Below are 11,404 nucleotides of genomic sequence, written 5' to 3'. Positions count from 1 at the left end.
AAAGATTGCCACCGAGAATTGAACTTGACAAACGGGGAATCGACCTTGACTCCGTTAGATGTCCGATTTGTGACGATGATGTGGAATCTTTAGACCATAGTTTGTTCTTTTGTCGTGAAGCTTTTGACGTATGGTTTCGTGTTTACAAGTGGTGGGGTTTCAATTCGATGTCGCTTACAAATGTAAATGATACTTTTCGAGGAAACAGTAATCTACCAATGTCGTATATGGGAACAAAAATGTGGCGAGCTATTGAGTGGACGACCGCGTATCTAATTTGGAGCAACCGGAACAAAAAAGTCTTCTCAAATATGTGTTGGAATGGATCGGTGGCGCTTATGGAAATACAGCTAAAATCTTTCGAATGGATATCTGCTAGAGTGAAGAACTTGGAGCTAGATTGGATACAATGGATCACTAACCCGAGTACCTATGTCGTCTAATGTCTTAATAATCGGTTTTGTAATTTTTAGCCTTGATTTTTCTTGTATAGTTGCCCCCTTAGCAACTTCCTATACCACGTTGTGTGCTTGTTTCTTGTAACATATTTTCGAGTCGATGTCGTGTTGTACTTATGGGGCTGACTACTTCAATGCCTAGTCCCTTTCGAGTTATTAATAATTTCTTGCTTTTCGAAAAAAAAATTGTCTTTACAACTTTACTAAGATTTGTTTCTAATAAAATTATGAAAACCCGGATTGTAAATGTGAGATGACCAAAGACGAAATAAAGTAGCTTGAAGTTTGAATTTTAGAATTATATTGTAAATGTAAATGTAAATGTCAATTAATCCTTACTGATTAAGTGGAATTGTCATGTCGAATATTTCAAAGGATCAGTTGTGTAAGTTTTGATGACAAAGGTCTAACATCTAAGCGTGAAATGGAGAGTTAACCATGTGAGCCATTTATGTAAAGTACCCTTATCTTTTTATACCACCTTCTATCATTTTTATGACGAGTCTCAATTGTTATGATCTGGTTTCACTTAACAACTACTTGGTTTGGATTTTGATTAGTAGAATATTAAAATGTAGGTTTCAATTGTGATAGCTAACTGATAAACTGATAGGTTTAAGGTTCAGCTAACAGTCAAAACAAAACAGTCAAAACAAAATGAAAAAATGAGTCATGAACTTTTTTTAGTAAAAAAAAGCAATGATAGTTGAAAGATATCACTGGTTTATTGGAACCCGTGATGTTTATAGAATCCATGTTTTAAGCGTGAATTTATGTTCTGCTAGAGCTTCTTTTAGTTTGTTAATGCACATCCATCAGCGAATTAAAATAACATAACAAGAATTATAAATGAAGTTTTAAGCGTAATTGTAGAGTTAGACCACGTCACGTAATCCTTATGAGTCCCACTCTCGTTTCTTTGACTGTAACCGTCTCACAACCACTAAAATGATAATCTAACGTCTTTAAATTACTAGAGCTTTATTTTATTTTATAGTATATATAAGGAGTAATTTAGAGAGTGTTTGAATTAGCTTCTCATTAAGTTTAAACAAGCTTCAGAGTGTATTTGGATTAGCTTTTGTCAATATTTTTTAGCTTATTGGGCTAAATAAGCCTGCTTATCAGCCCAATAGTTTCTAGAAAATACAACAATTCAAACACCCCTTATAAACAAATTGGAAAAACAAAAACAAATTCATTGAATCAAATTAACTTATATTCATACACACATGCATACATATAAAATCATTCGATTAAAACCCTATCGTCAAGCCTTTTATAGTTGTTGTAATTCGCATTTCAATTCGTGTCTGATACTGATCGGTGTGCGCACATAACCATAGCAATTAGGTTTTGTTGTTCATCGTTAATAGTTTTGATCAAATGAATCATCGCCAATAGCAAGCTATACCGCTCAGAATTCAATGTAATTTTTTACTGTTTCAATTGTTATATATATGACTATATGTCTGTGCTTAATTATGAATAAAAAAAATAAAAATAATAATTATGAATTCGTTTGTGTATGTATTTTGATTATTACTGTATTATTCTGTTATTTATTATTTATTTGATTATTATTTAATAGGAAAGTAGTATGTTCAGGGAGTAGTAATGAACCTGATGAGGTCATGATTGATGCACTATCAGATGAACAGATATCGAAATCGAAAGCCAAGGGTAAACTAGAGGAGGTATACTGTATAGTTTTTAATTATTTTTTATATAGTAATTTCTGATTTGTTTTTGTATAGTAAGTGAATTAAAAGTATACTGTACCATATAGAAATTAAATGTATGCTTTATTGATTTGCTTATAATGGAATGTATTTAGATGGTGTAAGTTCAAATATTATGGTAGAGATATGGATATGAATTATGATTAACAAAAATAAGTTTTATTATTAACCTTTTTGTGGCTATTTATTACTCATACCCAAGTTTCACTGCTTTAGTTAGTAATTAGTTATTTAAAATTAGACCAGCCACAGAAAACAGTAAATGGCATTGAAAAGCTAAAATTAAGCTTTTATTTTTCTCTATTAAATCAGGTCCAAATGTTGCTGCAAGTATAATATAATCGAGGTTAACACGTCTTATTTTATTCCTTTTCTGTTTTAGGAGGATCCAGATGAGTCTGGTTATTCTTCCGAGGGATTTAGTCCAGGATCAGATAACTACTCTGTTGATTCATATGAGTATGATGCTTATGAGTATGATGTTTTGCAATCTCAATTTGATAAGTTGGATAATTCTACCAACACTGAATATCACATTCCATGGTTGCAAGACTTTGAAAAGACCTCTGCAAGTCCATCAGTAACTTCATGTGAACAGTTTGCATCAAGTAAAAGTCAACGGAAGAGGGTTGACCCATCATCCACATTTACATTCCGTCCTAAAACTAAATTAACTCCAGCTACTTGGAGAGAGTCCACTCGTTTTGTAATGCCACGAAGCTTTACAAAATATGTCTCTGCACAAAACATGCCTAATAGTCAAAGTCAAAACATGCCTTATAATGAATTTGGTAGTGGTTATAATTTTTCTCACATACCTTGTAGTCAAAACATGCCTTATAATGAATTTTTGGGAAGTTCATCTGGCTTGGAAAGTCTTGATATTGATGAGATTCTGAAAAGATATGAAAGATTCAAGAATTTTGATACGGCTGTGGATTTTTCAGATCATCTTTATGCGAATCATAATTCATCAATGAAGTAGGCAAGTTTGCATATTCTTTGATTTGTTTCTGCTTTTCATATTTCTATATATACATTCGTCGTTTCATAGACATAATAATATTCAAATGTTTCAGCCACCTAAAAACTGGGCTAAAAGGATACAGGAAGTGTAACATCCCGCCTTCTTTCGTTTACTTTCCGTTTAATTATTTTAAAGTCCGTTATATAATTATAACATCTTCCGTTAGTACGCGTTTTTAAAAATACTTCGTTTAGGTAATTCACGCACCCGCTTCAAACTTGAGGGACTAAACTTGCCAAGATACCAAACTTGTGACTAGGTCAAATGGTCAACACCATCTCCTCCATTCATTTCATCCTCTTTTTCTTTACTACTTCCATCTTTTCTCTCAAACACCCAATACAAAGATTCATCGTCTATTTCCAATCTAGCAAGTGTTTTACAAAACAAATTACATATTTGGAATCCTTACAACTTCCTCTTCAATTCCATACCGATTTCATCTATTTTGGGTAACATTCTAAAAACACTAGATTCTTTGCTCTTGATGTTTTTGACTTACAAAAGTGGTAATTAGTGTCTATGGCTCAAGTCTAACATGAATATATGATTTATATGCTTGTTCTTGTTATTTTGATGTAACTAGCTTAAACTTGAAATGGGTGTGTTTGATCTTGAGATTTGGTTGCTTAAATGTTGTTAGATGTTAAAAGTGCATGTATTAAATGTGTTCCTATCATCACTAGCTTCAATTTGGTATGTAGGTTGGCATGTATTAGCTTCATAAACATAATTGTTAAATTTGTGATTTTTGAGTTAGGGTTTGATAGAAGTAAAAATGAACTTTTGATGCATTGAATGCTTTGCAATGTTGTTTGTAAGTGTTTAGTTGTAATGTATGCGTAATTACCTACGAAACGGCGTATTATATGTGTGCATTTAATTCCCGGATCATAAATGTGCATTTATGAACTAGAAGTATTAATGATGAGCATTAATTGATCATTCAATTTGGAAATTCGATTATTTCAATGATGTTTTTAATTGATAAAATGTGTTTAGTTGTGTTCCTCGTTAAATTACCTTTCCAACGATGTATGGCATGCGTTTTGAAGGTTTTCGGTTCATGAGTTATGAAAAATTGAGTTTTGGTTCGAGACTTAACAAAATACTGCAACCAGCACTTTCTCGAGGAATGCACGCCGCGCATACCTTCGCGCGCCGCGCAAATGTGAAGTTTCAGATGCTTACCCCCTTAGACAATTCCTGACCTGGTTCCACGCCTAATTGCGCGCCGCGTACACCTGCTCATACTCTGGCCAAACTTTCATTGTGTTTTATTTTTCATAAATTCTTTCTCGCTTAACCGCAACTCCGATTAACATGAAACTTGGTTAATATGCTCATATATGATTTCTCATCATGGAAAAATTGTCGAATACCCAACCCGACCCTGTTGACTTTGACTTTGACCAAGTTTGACTTTTAGTCAAACCTAACCAAATACTTATGCAATCATTCTAGTTGCTTTTATACTTGTTTCTTGCATGAAACTTGACAACGTGATTCACATGCTTTATAATCGAGTCGTAATGAGCCATAGGACTAATTGAACAACTTTGACCAACCGTGTTTGCCGTTATTAATACAACCTATTTGTTTATGTCAAGACTAGCATTCATTTCTCGCACACATTTACTTGTGAAGTACTTTTATACTATTGCACTCAAGGTGAGATCATAGTCCCATCTTACAACAACTTTTATACTTTTAAATCATGGGATGAGAAACATATACAGTTTTATACTACATACTTAATACTTTGAACACAAGTACGAAAACAAACATTCCACGTGAGAGTTTGAACGAAAATCCTCAATTCAATTATCATTAGTTACACTTGCGGGTGTGAGCGTGAACTTATATTGTATGGATCCATGCGGGCTAGACGTGCCCTCATTAGGACGGTTCGCTACCGTCGGCGGATGCAATATATTTTCGATTTTAGTGTATGTTCTAACACTACGTAACAGGGTACCAAACAGTAAAGTCTTGATAATTGGGTGCTCCACAAACATTTTGGAATGCAAACGATTTGGAAAATCAACTATATTAAATCTTGGAGTTCAAAAGCAACGTTTATTACTACACCTATGATTTCACCAACGTTTTCGTTGACAGTTTTCTATATGTTTTCTCAGGTCCTTGAACGCTATGTGATACATGCTTCCGCTCACTATTTTTGATACTTGCTTGGATGTCGAGTATACATGCATACATGGAGCATCTTTTACTTACTTTTAAATTGTGTCGCATAGGTTTCATTTGTACGTTAACGTTGTAATGTAACTAGTCGTTGAACTACTTTTGTAAACTTGAAACATCTTTACATTTGAAATGAATGCGACACATTTTTGGTCAAACGTCATTTTAAAGACTTATGACCACGTAACGGGACCTAAGTAGACGGCGCCGTCAATGACTTTTTGTCGGGTCGCTACAGGAAGAGTGGAGGATTCTTGAGAAAGACTTGTCTGGTATGCCTCACGTACTACTGACCCATTCATGAAAAATACTACAGTAATTAATTTATGTTGACTTTTTTGTGTGTGTGTTTTTGGGTTAAAGACACAATATTTGTGAGGGTGTATGAATCGAGGATAGATATATTACGAGCTGCAATTATTGGAGCAGAGGGGACACCGTATCACGATGGTCTCTTCTTTTTTGACGTGTGTTTCCCAAGTGACTACCCAAACAGCCCACCTGTAAGTCTATATCTTTATTTATCTATGTGATATACACGTTAACTTCATGAGATATTTTTATTTTCTTCTTTTTGCAGCTTGTGCTATATCGCTCTGGTGGTCTTCGTATAAATCCAAATCTGTATGGCTGTGGCTATGTTTGCCTTAGCCTTTTGAACACGTGGTATGGGAGTCAATAGGAGAACTGGATTCATGGGACTTCGACAATGCTCCAAGTTTTGGTTTCTATACAGGGTTTGATTCTTAACACAAACCCGTATTTTAATGAACCAGGATTGGCATATAAGATTGGCACTGCACATGGCGAAAAGCAGTCCTTGGAATACCCTTATTTTATCACTTAGAACGATGGTGTATACCATGAACAATCCACCCAAGGTAGCTTTTAGATTTTAAAGTGGGATAATTGGCGGGTCGGGCAAGTTGGGTAAAGGTATAACTTGGGTTCTATTTAATTTTTAAGCTCCATTTTTTAGGGTTGTGTCTGGCCGACTTCAAACATTTTATATTTTATAGTCTTAAAATTTTATAATGCACCACAGGAAGTGGCGATTCTAGGATTAAAATTTAAAGGGGTAGTGTACAATTTGAGTAGTCGTTTTTTTTAAAAAAAAAATCCCAAAGAATGAATGTTTATTTCAATAATGTCATTAGTTTTAAAAATATATGGGTCTTATCGTTAAATTTAAATTTAGTGATATCCTATACAATTTGTGTAGTATATATTATATAAAAAAAATTTAACTAGACCCCACCCCATTGCATTAATTAGCCCCTGGTCGTGTTTTATTTGTTTATATATGCTTAGTTATATAACCTTCTAAGGTTTTTAGTTCTTTTGTCCCGTTTCATAGTTTATATACTTTATGTTCTTGTTAAAATACAGAACTTTGAGGAGTTGGTGGTTGGACACTTTTGCGAACGTGTTGGTGATATATTAATGGCGTGTAAAGCTTACATGGAAGGTGTGCAAGTGGGGTGTTTTGTGAGAGTAGGTGTACAAGATGTTGTTGATGAGGGTGGTGACGATAAATGTTCAGCTCACTTCAAGAAAAGTACCTCGTTATACATACAGACCCTTATAACTGCATTTAAGAATATTGGAGCGAAGCTGATGAATTCTTAACATTAAGTGGAAACAAAATTTCTCTACTGACGCTAGCACCACCGCCACCACTACCACCACCACCAAATGATAAATTTTCTCCACTAGCGCTAGCACCACCGCCACCACTACCACCACCACCAAATGATAACTTTTCTCCACTGGCGCTAGCACCACCACTACCACCACCACCACCAAATGATAGCAGCACCACCACCACCACCAAAAGCAAACGATAAATTTTCTATACCGGCCCTACCACCACCAAATGATGATATGTCAAAGTACAAGACTAGAATATGGTTTGTAATAACCATACTCGTGGACTTGCTTATCCGTATCACTTACGAGAGAAATTAGATTGCTTAGATTAATAGGAAGGTTTAAGGGGTATTCACGGTGTTCGGTGGCGATTCCTTATATGATTACTCATGTTAGAGTTTTAGTGCAATTGGTTTTATGCCACTTATCCTAAGTATGAATGAGAAGGCATGCATGGCTTTGTGAGATGTATATGAGAGTAATATTTTATAGACTCTTGCATTAAGGTACTAAATAAAAAAGAGTCCAAAAGTTTGAAACCGATTTTAAGTAAAAAAGACATTCGTAAAGTGGAAGTACGGGGACCCTTTTTTTAGGAAACTGAGGTTCCAAAGGGGCTAGCTAGGAGCGGTTGTTAAAAAAGTTTGGGTTTCTTTGCTATTTTTGTAGTACCGAGTGGTCATGAAAAAGATCATAAACGGGTGCGTGATAATTCAATTTGACCGTAGACATTTGAAAAAATAACCCGAATAGCAAAATACATTCTCCTTGGATCATTTCAGTTCTTGTACAATTTATTCCATTACTGGTATTATATTCCAGTTCAAAGAATATTTGATTAGTTCATAAACATGTTTCTTTACTAACAATTTAATTAAATTAAGATCAACTGTCAGCTGTGTTCCAGCCAGATACTATTTCTGTAACTGAAAGCCTGAAATTCTGGACCGCAGTTCACTATTTTTATTCAAAATAGCATTTGTAATTTGTGGTTCTTACAGGTACAACATTGCACATTCAGCTTAGAAACAGCACGTAAAACTAGCTATATAATCAAGTTTAATCCTTTCATCCACAAGCAAAAATGCTATATAGAATATACTCATCCTCATATATATTGAACAACACTAATTCTTGTTCTACTCCATAAGAATCTATTGACATTGACTCTCACTAAACTTAGGCTGTTGAAGTAACTTGCCTATAAGTCTACTGACCCTTTGAGCACCCGGGCCCGGTTTAACCCGAGTCGGGTTACCAACCTTGGTGCAAGAAGGTGCACCCTTACACCATCCACCCGGGGTAAAACTCCCATTCTTACGGTGTAGTAACTCATTGTCGATTCTGTCCAAAACAAGCGTATTTTGCTTAAATTTTCGTGCAAATGCTGCACCGCTTGCTATCATTTTGTCTGTATCGTTTATGTTAAGGATATGTGGATGTTGTTTCGGAGGTGTATCCCATGTAATAAAGTGCATATCGTGGTTAACCACCGTTGGCACAAATTCAGGCGAATTGCAGACGACCGTTTGAAAGTAACCTTCGGGTGAAGAGACGAAATTCGTGTAGTACATGAGTAGAGTTCTTGGAAGATTATCATAACCCCATATACAATATTCGACAAACGAACGTGATAATATCATCCATGCTGACCCTGAAAATAATAAAAGATTGTTATGGGAATTTTGAACCTAAGATACCAAATCAAGAGGTGTTTGGCATTGCGTTTTCAACAAGTTCATAACGAAATAATGAATACTACAGGCATGAGGGGAACAAAGGCATCATTGAGGGGAGGTTGCCCCCCACTCTTTTTTTTTAATTACACTAGCAAGAAAAAAAAAATTACAATAAGTAGGCATAAAAAAATAAGTTTTTTTAAAGAAAAAAATTATCCGCCTAACACTAGTTTCACCCCTCTATTCAAGAGTCCAGGTTCCGCCACCGACTATAGGTTTGTGTTACCTGTAAACAACTTGAACGTAGTTGGGAGAGCCCGTTTTGGTTCTACCCAAAAGATATCTGACTTTTTGTTCTGGTATAGTCCCGGGTCAACCATCAACGGCATTGCCCTTTTGGCCCTGCACACAAACAGTCAAATACGAATATAAAAAATGTTGAATATAGTGCGAGATTTACACCAAGCTTACTCTTTCCACCCTAAACGACTTGTATGCTCGATGAAATTCAGATCCCTCTTCAAATCCCTAAATGAAAATAGAAGATCTGCAATTCAATTATCGTAATCAATTAAAATTATCATGATAGAGAAAGAGAACAATATGTTATAAAGAACGAACCATCTTGAGTCACAAGTGGATAATCCGAGGCACTAAGGTTTATAAACCAATCCCAATCTTTATATTTCTTGAGAAGAATGGCACACGCGTGAAGAGTATTTGACACCATTGTGGGCCCTCTATATGTAACCATATTAGCTTTCGTGATCACATAAACGTTCCCAACCGTAGCAAAAACAGGGTCATTCTCAACTCGTGAAGCAAGCTCCATTCTTTCTTCGAGTGGTGACTCAAGATCGAGATGAAGAACATAATAGTTCCATGGATGATACAATGCTCTAAGTGTCCTCCATAGCTTATTTAAATCCCCTTTTGATCCCGAAACCAAATATGCAAATCGAGGAATAGTTGGACGAGGTGGAGGTGGCGGAACCTCGATCTTTTCTTCGGCAAAATTGGTGGCGGTTTTATTCGGATTAACTCGAGAATCAAATATAAACGAATTGATTTTGTAAAATGGAGACACGGTACCGAAATTCAAACATGTTGCAACAAGGAAAAGTGTCGCAATCGAAGCTATGGCTAATGCGAAAGCCCATCGTTTTTCAAAGTGAAGATACTTCAATTCTTTAAGTTTCATCATCATTTTCGACTCGCGTACGAGTCTCATTATATCAATTTTCTTCGAGACTTTGTAACCACATAAATCAACTTAGTCCAACAAAATGTTACAATACAAAGTAGATTTGAAGAGATACCGCTATTTGCCGGTCGAATTATTAACTATTGAACACAACATCAAGAAGAACAATAAGTTCATTTTTCATACATTTGTTTATTCATTGATACAATTAATGCACTTTAATCGATATAAACAACAAAGATTCCAGTAACAAGTAAGCAGATAACAACATAAGCATGAGCACAACAAACAAAGAAAATGTAAATCCATTAATTTTGCTCAATTCACACCTCTTAAAATAAATCCAAATCTTAAAACATATACACAAATAGTTGGTCCTTAAAATTATTTAATTAATACAATAACCTAAAATTGTACTAACTATCATCAAAGATTTTATTTCTAACATGCACCTCTCATTTCAAATCCTAAAAAGAATACGAGAAAAACTAATTTCATTTTATATATAAATCAAAAATCAAAGTAAAGCAAAAGTCAGCAGTGACCCATTACACTAAAACCCAAAGTCCCAAACCCAATATTTTTTAAATGGTTTATACTCCGTAATAAATAAATAATAGTCGTAAATGATACGAAGTAATAATTATAATTAATAATTAATAATAATAATAATATAATTATAATTATAATAAATAAATAAATAAAATCTACCTGAGATTTAGTCTGTCAGTGGAGAAAACATGAAACGAAAGAGATACAAGTGAAGAACAGCAATACGTGATTTATGGGTTGTGTGTGAGATAGAAGAAGAATAACTATAAGTAGTGTGAATTTTAAGATTTGACCAGTATTTTTTTATGAATTTTTAGGGGAATATTTCTTGAGGATTAAAAATCGTTTTCACATTTATGGGGTTTGGTATAATTTCTATTTTTTTTTTTTATTTTTTTTTGGTATAATTTAAAAATATAAATAAATTTAAATTTATACTCCGTATAAATTAAAATATAAATATACAAAAGTAGTACGGAATAAATAAATTACTTGGATCCATACGACAACAAGGAATTTCGTGAATTTAAGGTCACCGACTTATTGTCATACCGATTAATTGTTGACATTAAATAACGGCCACCTACTTTTTATATTAATAAGAGAAAAAATTACGTCGATAGTACCTGTGGTTTATTCAATTTTTCACCACAGCACCTAAACTTTATTTTTTGCTTCGTGGTACCTCAGTTTTGTTGTACTAGCTTGGTTAGTACCCAAATTAAACAGCCGTCAATATTTAACCGTTAACCTCTCACATGTGCCATGCATGTGAGGGCAAATTGGTCCGTTTACAATATTTTATTTTAGTAAAAAACCCCTAATGTTCAGCACTTTTAGGTCCATCAAATGCGACTACAGGTACAATAATTAATATATAATGATAA

At 34.3% G+C, this 11,404-nt stretch overlaps 2 protein-coding genes across 2 annotated transcripts; one reads left to right on the top strand and one right to left on the bottom strand.

Annotated features, from left to right (window-relative positions):
* Positions 1 to 5,758: 5,758 nt before the first annotated feature.
* On the top strand, positions 5,759 to 8,108 carry LOC139871251 (putative ubiquitin-conjugating enzyme E2 39). The gene is made up of 5 exons (XM_071858979.1): positions 5,759 to 5,935; positions 6,013 to 6,072; positions 6,822 to 6,990; positions 7,032 to 7,206; positions 8,084 to 8,108. Exons 1-5 carry the CDS (start codon positions 5,759 to 5,761, stop codon positions 8,106 to 8,108), a joined length of 606 nt encoding a protein of 201 aa, XP_071715080.1.
* On the bottom strand, positions 8,021 to 10,136 carry LOC139873444 (beta-glucuronosyltransferase GlcAT14A-like). The gene is made up of 4 exons (XM_071861369.1): positions 9,383 to 10,136; positions 9,233 to 9,308; positions 9,048 to 9,163; positions 8,021 to 8,736 (listed from the first exon to the last, which is right to left on the bottom strand). Exons 1-4 carry the CDS (start codon positions 9,990 to 9,992, stop codon positions 8,237 to 8,239), a joined length of 1,302 nt encoding a protein of 433 aa, XP_071717470.1. The 5' UTR covers positions 9,993 to 10,136; the 3' UTR covers positions 8,021 to 8,236.
* Between the last annotated feature and the right edge of the window lie 1,268 nt (positions 10,137 to 11,404).

This window comes from Rutidosis leptorrhynchoides, chromosome 10, assembly GCF_046630445.1.
Source record: "Rutidosis leptorrhynchoides isolate AG116_Rl617_1_P2 chromosome 10, CSIRO_AGI_Rlap_v1, whole genome shotgun sequence".
NCBI lineage: Eukaryota > Viridiplantae > Streptophyta > Magnoliopsida > Asterales > Asteraceae > Rutidosis > Rutidosis leptorrhynchoides.
This window is presented reverse-complemented; position numbering and strand designations above follow the sequence as displayed.

What these genes read in the sequence shown, in the direction of transcription:
- LOC139871251 (XM_071858979.1), top strand. Translation starts at nt 5,759, where the DNA reads ATGTTGACTTTTTTGTGTGTGTGTTTTTGGGTTAAAGACACAATATTT. An exon ending in ATCTGTATGGCTGTGGCTAT is followed by an intron (nt 6,073 to 6,821) that starts GTTTGCCTTAGC and finishes GTTAAAATACAG; the next exon opens with AACTTTGAGGAGTTGGTGGT. An exon ending in GATAACTTTTCTCCACTGGC is followed by an intron (nt 7,207 to 8,083) that starts GCTAGCACCACC and finishes TGGTTCTTACAG; the next exon opens with GTACAACATTGCACATTCAG.
- LOC139873444 (XM_071861369.1), bottom strand. Translation starts at nt 9,992, where the DNA reads ATGAGACTCGTACGCGAGTCGAAAATGATGATGAAACTTAAAGAATTG. An exon ending in TCCACTTGTGACTCAAGATG is followed by an intron (nt 9,309 to 9,382) that starts GTTCGTTCTTTA and finishes ATTGAATTGCAG; the next exon opens with ATCTTCTATTTTCATTTAGG. An exon ending in TACGTTCAAGTTGTTTACAG is followed by an intron (nt 8,737 to 9,047) that starts GTAACACAAACC and finishes TATTATTTTCAG; the next exon opens with GGTCAGCATGGATGATATTA.